This window comes from Sinocyclocheilus anshuiensis, unplaced genomic scaffold (assembly GCF_001515605.1).
Source record: "Sinocyclocheilus anshuiensis isolate Anshui unplaced genomic scaffold, SAMN03320099.WGS_v1.1 scaffold1054, whole genome shotgun sequence".
NCBI classification, from domain to species: domain Eukaryota; kingdom Metazoa; phylum Chordata; class Actinopteri; order Cypriniformes; family Cyprinidae; genus Sinocyclocheilus; species Sinocyclocheilus anshuiensis.
Window position 1 is genome coordinate 1218972 of NW_015536544.1, and position 12638 is coordinate 1231609.

The 12638-nt window shown below is 37.8% G+C and overlaps 1 protein-coding gene across 2 annotated transcripts in view; it reads left to right on the top strand.

Annotated features, from left to right (window-relative positions):
• The window catches only part of LOC107698474 (alpha-aminoadipic semialdehyde synthase, mitochondrial-like), a 30489-nt gene extending 18213 nt beyond the window's left edge, over positions 1-12276 (top strand). For both annotated transcript variants that reach the window (XM_016499488.1, XM_016499496.1), the window contains 11 exons: positions 2609-2730; positions 2834-2963; positions 3055-3165; positions 3988-4096; positions 4364-4504; positions 7774-7941; positions 8030-8125; positions 8243-8358; positions 10437-10525; positions 10729-10905; positions 11646-12276. In XM_016499488.1, coding sequence (XP_016354974.1) covers positions 2609-2730; positions 2834-2963; positions 3055-3165; positions 3988-4096; positions 4364-4504; positions 7774-7941; positions 8030-8125; positions 8243-8358; positions 10437-10525; positions 10729-10905; positions 11646-11764 — 1378 coding nt within the window. In that variant the 3' untranslated portion in view covers positions 11765-12276. The remainder of the gene's footprint in view (positions 1-2608; positions 2731-2833; positions 2964-3054; positions 3166-3987; positions 4097-4363; positions 4505-7773; positions 7942-8029; positions 8126-8242; positions 8359-10436; positions 10526-10728; positions 10906-11645) is intronic.
• Positions 12277-12638: the final 362 nt, after the last annotated feature.

The following is a 12638-nucleotide window of genomic DNA, read 5'->3' on the forward strand; positions in this document are numbered from 1 at the left end:
ATTGCAAAGATGAATTTTGTTGATACTGATTTCATTTGCTTGGTAACAGCCCAAATGACTTATTATTCTAATTCACCAATTAAATGTAAGAATTTGACTCAAAAGATAATGCACACTTACAGAAGAATGGCTTTATAAAGGTAAAATGCCCATAAAAGGTAAAAATCAATTTGAACTTATTGGAAAAGATTAATTTCTATCTGACCACCACACAGTCCTAAATTTCATATGAGCTGGTATTAAAAAGGTCTTAAAAAGTCTTAAATTTAACTTGTTCATGTCTGCAGAAACCCTGTGTGCCTCCTTCTGCACTGCCTTAAAACCTTGCTTGGCTAGAGTTCTCGTCCGCTGAGTGCATTCTCTCGTGGGTAGACAATCTTACTCTCTCACTGCAGCCACAGTCTCTCCCACTCGCTCTTTTTCTTGGGATTTTTTGCATGCCAGAAAAAGAAATCAGTACACCAGTTCTTTTTAGTTTCTTAAGTTCAATTATTCTCCAAGGTAAGCTTCTTTTTCACGAGCCAATTCATGGCCATTAATTGATTTATATCATGTTTTTAAATTATTTTCAATAAATGGAGTAACGCATTCCTTTCATTTTTTTTTTCCTAATTCAAGACCTAATCAAAGCTTCCTTTGCTTTCTGCAGTCAACACGTCTTTCTCAAAACACTCGAGCTCTTTTGTGTTGTCTCTGTCTCATTCATTGATGAGGAACCAGGTTGACAAAACATTACACTGAATTTGCAAGTCTGTTTCTGTCCCTTGTGGTCTATACTTAATGGAGCCGCCCACAAGCCAACATTGACCTTCATTTAGTCAATGGAAAGCTTTAAAGACCCACCATTTGACTTGTTTTGATTTACTTGTTCTTGTCCTGAATGAAAACCTTCTAAGAGAGCTATTGTCTCTGATCTAAGGTCATCTGATTACGAGATAGACAGTGCAATATAGACAAAATTGTGTTATTAATTTGTTTTAAATTAATTATTTTTAAAAATTAAATTCATAGTTAAAAACAATGTTATATTCGGTGTCATAAAATTCTTATAATACATTTTTTTTTATTAAATGTTATTCCATTTTAGCATTGTAGAAAATAATTTATTCTTAATTTTCATTTATTATTTTTAAAATGTTAAGTGAATTAAAAAAAAATTATTTACTTTTTAAATGTTATTACATTTTAAAACTAAAATGTAATTTTTCTACCACTAAATATATAAATTAAATATTTTATAGTAATATTAAAAAGTAATAATAGAATTAAAATAAAAAATGATAAATAAATTATAACTGCATAATTTTTATAACCATATTATAAATATAAAATAACATTTTAAAATTATTTAAAATATTAATATTAGAATTATTTCATTTCTTGTTTTTTGCCATTGTGTCACCAGTCAACTCTATTTTTTTAAGCATCTTACACCACTGGCTTTGTGATTTTAAGATGCCATATCAAGTGTAAAAACACGTCTCGAGACCCCAATGATCTGTTCTGTCTCAACATGGTTTTGGCAAGTCTATATATTTCAACTAATTAGTTCTCTAGTCCTTCAAGCAACCCACAGATTTTGAACATATATAGTTTTGCATGTTCATGTAATAAATTGTCTTTTATCATTTTGCTGTTGCTGCCGATTTATAAAAGCAAAAAGCCACTGTAGCAATATATAAGCTAAGCTCACACAGAAGTCACGTTCAAACCAAGCAGCGAATCCATATGACCGACTTGTGAAAGACCATTGTGAAATCTGCGTAGGGAAATCTTTCACCCTCATGTGATATTCCTGTTCGTGTGAATTACATTTTTAATGGTTTAGGGCTTTCATGCTCCTTAACACCCTTTAATTGTCGTAAAAATGACTGTAAGGCCAAGCCAAAAGTTCCTATTTGATATGAAAGTGTGCCATATTATGAACTAATGCACCTAATTATGAGAGCTTTTAGATATAGCACTATATAGCAGTAAAACCCTGATCTAAAACACATTTACTGGTTATGAATGTCTAGTTTAATGGTATTTTGAGAAAGGCATGCAGGTGGTTGGGGGTTAAGTGTTACATTTTTGCTCATGTGCCGCATCAGATCCAATTAGGCTGAGCGACGGGGGTGCTTGGATCACGTGTCTTCCAGGGGACTTGCGGAGCGAAACGTTGATTCAGCAGCCCTCTTAAACTGCTTTGATTATATTCTGAATGGAGAACTGGCTGATCCAGAAGTAGATCTGTATGTTTTCCTTCAGTTTATTAGGCACCCTCTCTGCTCCTGAAGTGCCTTTGATCATTTCTGTGTGTTTTTGATGGTTTACTCTTGTCGTAAAATTAAAAATTAATTTTTGGTGTGTTTTAAATTCAATTGATCTTATCTCCTGGACAATCCTACAAGATCTTCCCGTGTTCTTTCGCGGGTTTTTCATCCCTTTCAATCGGTTTAAGATCACTATCCAGCAGGATATGTTTTGTGATTTCACAGATTGCTTGGCCAGCGAGAGAGTGTGTGTGTGTGTGTGTGTGTGTGTGTGTGTGTGTGTGTGTGTGAGTGTGTGTAGTAGTAATGGCTGTACCATGTTAGTAGTAATGGCTGTACCATCTGGCAAACAGGGAATCGGAGCAGATCTTAAAGAAAGGAGGAATGAAGCGGGTGCTTTTGCTGGGCTCAGGCTATGTGTCTGGGCCAGTTATCGAGTATCTCACCAGGGACGCTGGCACTCAGGTCACAGTGGGTATGTTCCCATCGCAAAATCCGTCTGGAATGCGGTTTTACTGCAATGTAGAATTTACAGTCGTAGTTCTTTAAAAAAATCTTGTGTGATCTTTGCATTGCAGCATCAAATCTGTTGAATCAGGCTGAGGACATGGCAGCCAAGTATCCCAACACCATCGCTGTGATGCTGGACATCACCCGCCAGGAAGGCCACCTCGAGTCTCTGATCAAAGACCACGACATCGTCATCAGGCATAATCATAAACGTCATTCACTAAATTATCTACTTTAACGTACACTTTTAAAGCTAATTTAGTAATTTCTTGTTGTTTTTGTTATCTAGCATGCTGCCATATACGTTTCATCCACAAGTAGCTAAGCAATGCATTAAAATGAAGGTGAACATGGTGACCGCCAGTTACTTGAGCCCAGCCATGAAGGAGCTTCAGAAGAGGTAGGAAACTTCCTGTTTCTTAGAACACTATTTAATTTGAAAGTTTCATTTTAACTTCAACCAGAAACGAAAGTTCTGTCATCATTTTCTTCCTCATGTTGAGGGAGAAGAAAATCCTGTTTTTATTTTGTTTGTTGTTGTTGTTTTTTTGCTTTGCTTTTGTTTTGGTTTGTTGTGTTTTTGTTTTGTTTTATTTTGCTTCGCTTTTGTTTTTGTTTTGCTTTTAGTTTAGTTTTGTTTTGGTGCATGTTGCACCAATTGAATTTTGTTGGTCTTTGATCTTGATTTTGAGAACAATATTTGTCAAATATTAATAAGCAGTGAAGCAGTTTTGTTCAAATACTATATTTAATATTATATATATTTTTAAGAAATAATAAAGATCATTATTATAATTTAACTACTTAAAGATGAGGATTTTTCTTAATTATGAAAAAGAATTTTCAGGACAGTTGTAACATCTACACATTTTTGAATTTATGGTCCCCAAAAAATATCAAAATTAATTGTAATGCATTAAAAACATGCTCATCATAGAAGAGCATGTCCTAAATTGATAGGACAAAAAATGAGCATCATGTTATTGATGCAGCTGTTGCAAACAAATTGAGATGGTGAGTTTTGTGAGTGAATCATTCAGACTTTTTTCAGTTTTGTCAACTTTATAATTTTTTTTGTGTTTTGGAGAACTGTCAATTAAGTTCAAAACAGTCACTGAAAGTATCTTTCTCTGACCTTGTCGGATTTTAAACTGCCACTGGTTGACATCATTAATATACTGTATGCATGTGGCTTCACCGTGATTGGCTGTTGTTTCCCAAGTGCCGAGGATGCTGGCATCACCATCGTCAATGAGATGGGTCTGGACCCTGGCATTGATCACATGTTGGCCATGGAGTGCATCGACCAGGCCAAGGCAGACGGTTGCACTGTAGGTATTGCATGCATGCACTTGTGTTTGTTTACCAGTTGGATGTGTTGATGGGTATTTGCGATAGAGTGACATACTGTCGCACCATTGGTGCACTCATCACCACGTCTGGAAGACATATTGACAGACCTCAACAAACGTTCACGGCATCTTGAATGTTCATTTTTGCTTAGTTAGCAGTCAAGCAGAGCATGGTCTTCGTGAACATTTGCTCAAATCACATAGTTCTTGTAGTTACTCCAAATTTCAACCACTGTTTCTTGACAGGTGGAATCGTACAGCTCTTTTTGTGGCGGTCTTCCTGCCCCAGAATGCTCGGACAACCCACTGCGATACAAGTTCAGCTGGAGTCCGTACGGTGTCCTGCTCAACACCATCAGTCCAGCCATCTATCTGAAAGACAATCAGGTGATACAGGCTGACCTCAAAAATCAACTCTACAACTCAGTAGTGTCCAAAAATCAACCACCCTAAAGCCTTATAACAATATAATAAAAACATCTAGAAAACTCCGGCAACTGCAAATCAACGTCATAGCAACCCCAAGCACACTTATAGACCTAATGTAGCTCCACCCCTTTTCAGCGCTGCGGTCATCATCCGTTTGTATTTCCACAGCATGAAATTAAGTTTGTACGAATTTATGAATGAACCACTCATTTTAAAATCTTCCCAGTCTGCTGACATTTGTTATGACATCTGCTTAATGCCTGGTTCAGACTACACGATTTTAGCCCGATTTTGGCACGATCTGCTTGACGTAGGTTGTTGTGGGGATTCGTAAACGACAATGGGCATCGGGATACAAGATTCAATCGTTTCATCTCCTGTAGTGTGTTATAGTGGACGACAACCAATGCTACATCTGCAGTGCTTCACGACATCACTGCAGAAAGACCGGCGTGTTATTTTTTTTTTCATCGTCCACGATGAGTTCCGTCACGTCTTTGACACTGGCCAATGGGAGCACAGAAGCACCTTTGTACATGCTTTCAAACAAGCTGAAACGAAAGCGAGACAATGGTATTGGTCCTGCTAGGTGGAATTTTACAATGGAGGAAATGTTCGCGAAACTATGGCAATAATACTCCTGCATTTATGATGTTTCCTCTAGGGACTACCGCAACCGAGTTAAAAAAAGGTAAAATAAAAATGATTTGCCTCAGTTCTCTTTGACAGTCCATACAGTCCTCTTCATGCAATCCAGATTTGTGTCCACTGTCAGGTTTTCTTTCTTTTTTTGGGTTTGCTAGCTGCTGTTTGCTAGCCATTGTTTGTTTACACTCATGGCAGCTTCTGTCTATTCCCGCCACATCAATGACAGCATGCACATCGTTAAAGACGGCAAGTGATGAATGGTCGGGTAGCAACATGTAGTCTTGACATGTTTCTTGTTCACGACTTTTAGGTCTTTTAACAAGATTTTAGGAGTCAATATTGCATAATCTGATACAGTGACTGTCATAACCGACAAAAAAATTGTGTAGTCAGCTAATTACTCCTCAACAGTGATGCCATAGAAATATACAGAGCTAGTGCAAAAACAGAAGTTCAAAGACAAAATTATAAAGATAGCTGCGCACTTGTTTTTCTGGCACAAAAGGTCTATAACAATGCAGTAAAAGCTGTTTAAAGGGGTCATATGATGTTGCTAAAAAGAACATTATTTTGTGTATTTGGTGTAAATGGTGTTTATGCAGTTTAAGGTTCAAAAAACACATTATTTTCCACATAATGTACATTATTGTTTCTCCTCTATGCCCCGCCTTTCTGAAACACGTCGATTTTTACAAAGCTCATCGGTCTGAAAAGCGAGGTGTGCTCTGATTGGCCAGCTATCCAGTGCATTGTGATTGGCCGAATACCTCAAGCGTGTGACAGAAATGTTACGCCCCTTACCATACTGTGTTTCCATCATACAGTCTATGGTTTCCATGTGTCCGGTGCGACGAGACAAAACCAATTAAACCCATTACAAACAAGGCATTTATTGCATCCAGTGGGGACATAATTACTGATTGTAATGACTTCTACTGTGTTTTTAGGCTTTGCGTTGCGTGTTGCGCCGCATAAACATAAAACCATGTCTCCATTTGTGATCGGAGAAATGACAAACAAAGTGCGAAGTTGATGTTTTTCCTCAGCACCCAGCACGGATCAGCTCCAGGCATGAGGAAGTGGATATCATCCTCTTTTGAAAGGCCAAACAAAGTAGTTTCGCTTTCACAATGAAACACAGCGCCTTCACGACATGGCGGCGGCAACAATACTACAGCGAGAATAAAAGTTACGCCTTCTTTCTATGCGTGAACATTTGGGCGGCGTTATGCAAATCTTCCCACACAGTGACGTAGATATGTGGGGGCGTGTTTAAACGAGGCATTTTAGGAGGGCATGGACAAGTCTTAACTTTTATAAAGAATATCTCTTTGGATTTGAGACTTTAGTCTTTGCAACTTTACAGATCTTCTTTATGCACCAAGAGCTTCTAACACTCCAAAGAGAAAGGAAAAATTGAAATCACATCATATGACCCCTTTAAAACAGTTCAGCAGCCACATAGCAACACCATAGAAACCACCTAGTAACCTCATAACAATGCAATAAAAGCCACTTAAGCCTTGTTCAGACAGTATATTATCATTTTCCACTTAACTTGCACTTTACAACACAAACTTGTTTCTGCAAAGATGTTCATCAGGTTTTCTATAAATAACCTCTGACGTGTTTGTTTTACGTGGCACGAGAATGTGAAAAAGCTACGTTAAATCCGATCTGAGCAGTCAGACCGAAACGAATTTACAGAAATGCGATTTGAATAGGATTTCAAACCACATATGAATGTAGCTTGAAATGGATTTGTAAAAATCGTATTTCATGTAATTTTTTTTGCATGTTCACACATGCTAAATATGATAGGATTCCAATCAGACATGCACAAAAATCGAATTTGGACTGACCGTCTGAACAAGGCATTAGAACACCTCAGAAACCACACAGCAACACCATAGAAAACACCTAGCAACCTCATAACAATGCAATAAAAGCCACTTAGAACATCTCAGCAACTGTATAGCAATGCCATAGCAACCACCGAGAACAGCCTAGCAACCTCATTACAATTAAAAAAAAGCCACTTAGAAACATTTACATTACATTTACATTTAGTCATTTAGCAGACACTTTTATCCAAAGCGACTTACAAATGAGAAAAACCTCAGGAACTGCATAGCAACGCCATAACAACCACCCAGAACAGCCTAGCAACCTCATATCAATGCAATAAGTCAATTAAAACACATCAGCAACTGCATAGCAACACCATAGCAGCCACCTAGCAACCTCATAACAATGCAAATACAGCCACTTAGAACACCCCAGCAACCACATAGCAACACCACAGCAACTAACCAGAAAACACTAGTGACCTTATACCAATGCAATAAAACTGATTAGAAAACCCCAGCAACTGCAAAGCAACCCCATAGCAACCACCTAGCATTATAAAAGCCAGTGCAACAGTATACCAATGCCATAGCAAATATCTAACAACCTCACAATGCAATAAAAACTACTTGGAACATTTCAGCAACTGCATTGCTGCGCCTTAGAAACCACCTAGAACAGCACAGTGTTTTCTCCAGACTAGCATGTAAGGATGTGGTTTGTCTGTTCAGGTGATCAGTGTCCCTCCTGGCGGGGCTCTCCTGGATGTCACAAAGCCCATGGACTTCATTCCTGGTTTCAACCTGGAGGGCTTCCCCAACCGGGACAGCACCAAATACGCGGAGCCGTACGGAATTGAGTCCGCACACACGCTCATCAGAGGAACTCTGCGCTTCAGGGTATTCGTGCTAATGAGATGTAAAGATGAGTGTAAGCTCAGTGTTGCTTCCATGCCTGTGCATCATCATGTACTATATGTGTCTGCAGGGCTTCTCCTCTGCAATGAGTGGCTTCGTCAAACTGGGACTCATCAACACTGAGCCCTGTCCACTGCTGGGACACACGGCTTCTCCAGTCTCATGGGTATGGATTTATGGATCTTTTTTCCATTATACTCATGAAATGTATTTGCTTGCATGAAAATATATACTATTAATACAAAATAAAAGTAATATAAATGTCATTGTGTCTCATACACAGAAAGAGCTTCTCTGTAAGCAGATTGGCTTGTCCACATCTGTGAGCAGCAGTGTCTTTGAGGATGCCATTTATGAGCGGATCGGACGGGACGACTTCAGAATGCAGAGTCTCAGATGGTGGGTCGAGGAATTCACTAACAATATTTTATAGACTTCCATTACAGTACATACTGATAATATAGTGCTTGGCAGTAACTGATTACATGTTATCTGGAGTACACAATCAGATTCCAAATATGTTTCACTTGTAATTATACTGAACAAAATTATAAACGCAACACTTTTGTTTTTGCCCCCGTTTTTCATGAGCTGAACTCAAAGATCTAAGACTTTTTCTATGTACACAAAAGGCCTATTTCTCTCAAATATTGTTCACAAATCTGTCTAAATCTGTGTTAGTGAGCACTTCTCCTTTGCCGAGATAATCCATCCACCTCACAGGTGTGGCATATCAAGATGCTGATTAGACAGCATGATTATTGCACAGGTGTGCCTTAGGCTGGCCACAATAAAAGACCACTCTAAAATGTGCAGTTTTATCACACAGCACAATGCCACAGATGTTTTGAGGGAGCGTGCAATTGGCATGCTGACTGCAGGAATGTCCACCAGAGCTGTTGCCCGTGAATTGAATGTTCATTTCTCTACCATAAGCCGTCTCCAAAGGCGTTTCAGAGAATTTGGCAGTACATCCAACCGGCCTCACAACCGCAGACCACATGTAACCACACCAGCCCAGGACCTCCACATCCAGCATCTTCACCTCCAAGACCGTCTGAGACCAGCCACCCGGACAGCTGCTGCAACAATCGGTTTGCATAACCAAAGAATTTCTGCACAAACTGTCAGAAACCGTCTCAGGGAAGCTCATCTGCATGCTCGTCGTCCTCATCGGGGTCTCGACCTGACTGCAGTTCGTCGTCGTAACCGACTTGAGTGGGCAAATGCTCACATTCGATGGCATCTGGCACTTTGGAGAGGTGTTCTCTTCACGGATGAATCCCGGTTTTCACTGTACAGGGCAGATGACAGACAGCGTATATGGCGTCGTGTGGGTGAGCGGTTTGCTGATGTCAACATTGTGGATTTCGGACCCCCCCCCGGACCCCGCAATACAGTAAAACTGCACATTTTAGAGTGGCCTTTTATTGTGGCCAGCCTAAGGCACACCTGTGCAATAATCATGCTGTCTAATCAGCATCTTGATATGCCACACCTGTGAGGTGGATGGATTATCTCGGCAAAGGAGAAGTGCTCACTAACACAGATTTAGACAGATTTGTGAACAAAATTTGAGAGAAATAGGCCTTTTGTGTACATAGAAAAAGTCTTAGATCTTTGAGTTCAGCTCATGAAAAATGGGGGCAAAAACAAAAGTGTTGCGTTTATAATTTTGTTCAGTATAGATTATATTACATTTTAAAATGCTCATAATCAGATTACAGTTACTTTTTATGGATTACGATTACATGATTGCAAATTTGATTCTCCTTTTTCCTCTATTAAGTTTTACGTTCTAAAAATCCTTCTGTGTGTCATTTTGAATACAGTGAGTATTCACAAAGTATAATGGCCATGTAAATGTCATGAAAATTAATATGCAACACATGTCTCTGAATTTGTGGACAAAAGCACCTCTGTCAATTACACCACATATCAGACGAATAATTACACAAGTTACTAAACACTGCCGATGTACAAACTGACAAAAATATTTACAAACCTAGAAGACTTTGACCATGTCATTGCTGTTTGATGTTTGTCTTTAACCTAAAATATTTACTTGAATCCAGATAAGATTTAAAGCTATTATTTCAGTAATTTAACAACAAATTTGTGTTTTCTGGTGTCTTATATTTTATTTCTCTTTGTTTTTTTTTGTGTTTTTTTTTAATAAAAATTAATTAATTAATTATGTAGTTATTTATTTAATTAATGTAGTAAACATCACTTAGAACAGCCCAGCAACCGCATAGCAATGCCATAGCAACCACCTAGCAACTTCAGTGCAATAAACACCATACATGCTCCAACACATACAATATTAAATCAATCATATTAGGTCCAATAATACATTCTTTTAATTATTAATAATGCCTTTATAATGTCTTAATATTTATGAAAGTGTATTTGTAAATATGAATTTTAAAGTAAGATGATGCAGTATAGCTGACTAACTGGATGACCCTCATCAGGCTCGGGTTGCTCAGTGAAGAGCCGGTTCCTCACGCCGAAACCATCTTAGCAGCAGTTGCTAAGCATCTGGAGGCTAAACTGTCTTTCGGTAAGGAGTCAGTTCCTCTTTCTTTCTTATGCCATTCTGTCTTACGTCATGAGGTTCAGAGAGCTTTGAAGATTCAGCATGTGTTCCTGAAGGTCATCCATCAGGCATCACAGACGTATTGAGCTTTTAAGTGTCTTAAACTAAACCTGAAGTCCAGCTGCACATAAATTAATGTTGTTTTTGGATCGTTCTGTCTGGTGCAGCTAAAGGCGAGCGCGATATGGTCGTCATGAGGAACGACATCGGAATCAGACACCCAACGGGCGAGCTGGAGACCAAACACATCAGCCTGGTGGTTTACGGGGATCCCAATGGATACTCAGCCATGGCTAAAACCGTGGGCTACCCAGCAGCCATTGCAGTCCGTATGGTGCTCAACGGTCAGTGCTACTCGACTTGAATATGCACATTTCATTGCAAATGTTACAAAAATGTATTTTATTTAGATATGCACCAATATATAAAACTGGGCCAATACAGACTATTTATATTTTGAATTTAAGAAGTGATATTTTGCCCAATATTACAAAAAAAAAAAAAGTCAAGATCTCTTTTTCTTTTGAATTTTTGTTTTATTTTATTTTGTTTTATTTTTTTACCTTTTTTTTTCTCTCTTCCAGCTGCAACTGCAGAAAATCTTTTTCCCTCACAAACATTTAACAAACATAAGCCTGCTATTAACCAGTCAATGTCCAAATTTCATTTCTAATCTTTCTTTTTATTCTAAAGGTTAAATGGAAAATCTACATTTTACAAATATAACATTTTATTTTATTTGTATTTAATAACAGGTAGACCAGCTTGCAATAATGTGAGGTCCCATGATCATTTGGCTATAATTTATTGGCTTAAATATATATTTTACTTATTGTACTAAAACCAATAACATTATGAAGTCACAGTTATTCGCTGATACTGATATATCAGTGATATTTCATGAATCCCTCGTTTCATGCCACTGTAATTACATCAGTAGTTCGTATTCTGTTCTTAATTATTAAAATATAACATTTTAAAATATATTTCCAGGATGTAATTTCCAGTAATTCCACACAATGCCCAGACGCTGCTCTTATAAAGTCACTTTGACTTAATGTGAATGTGTGACGTCCCACCGCAGGTGAACTGACCACTAAAGGACTCGTGGTGCCGATGACGAAGAACATCTACAGTCCGGTGCTGAAGAGACTGCAGGAGGAGGGTCTCCAGTGCATCACCAAGAGCACCATATCAGAGTAACCACACACCTTAAGATCTCAAAACTCATTTCTGTGCCACATGTGTGTAATGAAACCCAAACATCCATTACCGCACATATTCCACAATGAACGGTTGCAGATCTTCAGAGTGATCCAACGGTTAGTACTTGTTTCCAAACTTGAATCTAAAAGTAGATTTACACAGTCTGTAGATGTTTGTATTAGTTGACAATGAGTGTTCATTTTTATCAGTGTCGTCATAAATTGGGAGTGTAAATAAACTCCCACAAAGCACTTTGACACAGAACCGTCCCATTTCCACTTCCTGGCATTGAAAATGAACTTTATACACCATCAGTATTTTCTTACCCTTGTAAGAAAACATGAACTTCTATCTCAGTTGAGTTCTAAACAAGCAGTAGCATCATATTAATGCAAAACATTGTCATGTTGAGTACTACTGATAAAATGATCCATTTTCTGTAAGACTTTAACATCGTCAACTGAATAATTCTTAAATGTGAAACTTGGCACTGTAGTGAATTGTTTCAATTTTTTTTTTTCACATTATAAATGTGAATTAGCATAAAAATAATTTCTAAACCATTTTAAGCATAGCATGTCCAAAGAGTTGTTTTAAAACTAGGTTTTGTCCAATAAAACATTTGCATTTTCTTTCATTGTTTTATATTTCTTGTTTGTTTTTTCAAATAAATGTCTAAAATATTGTTTGTCATCTTCAGTAGACAGAAATGAGAGGAAATTACCCTTTACCCCCCTCTTTTATTACATAATGTATATATATATATATAATGTATGTATGTACACCCAACTTCCGATTAATATATATATATATACAGTGGGTACGGAAAGTATTCAGACCCCCTTCAATTTTTCTATATTAGAAATTAATA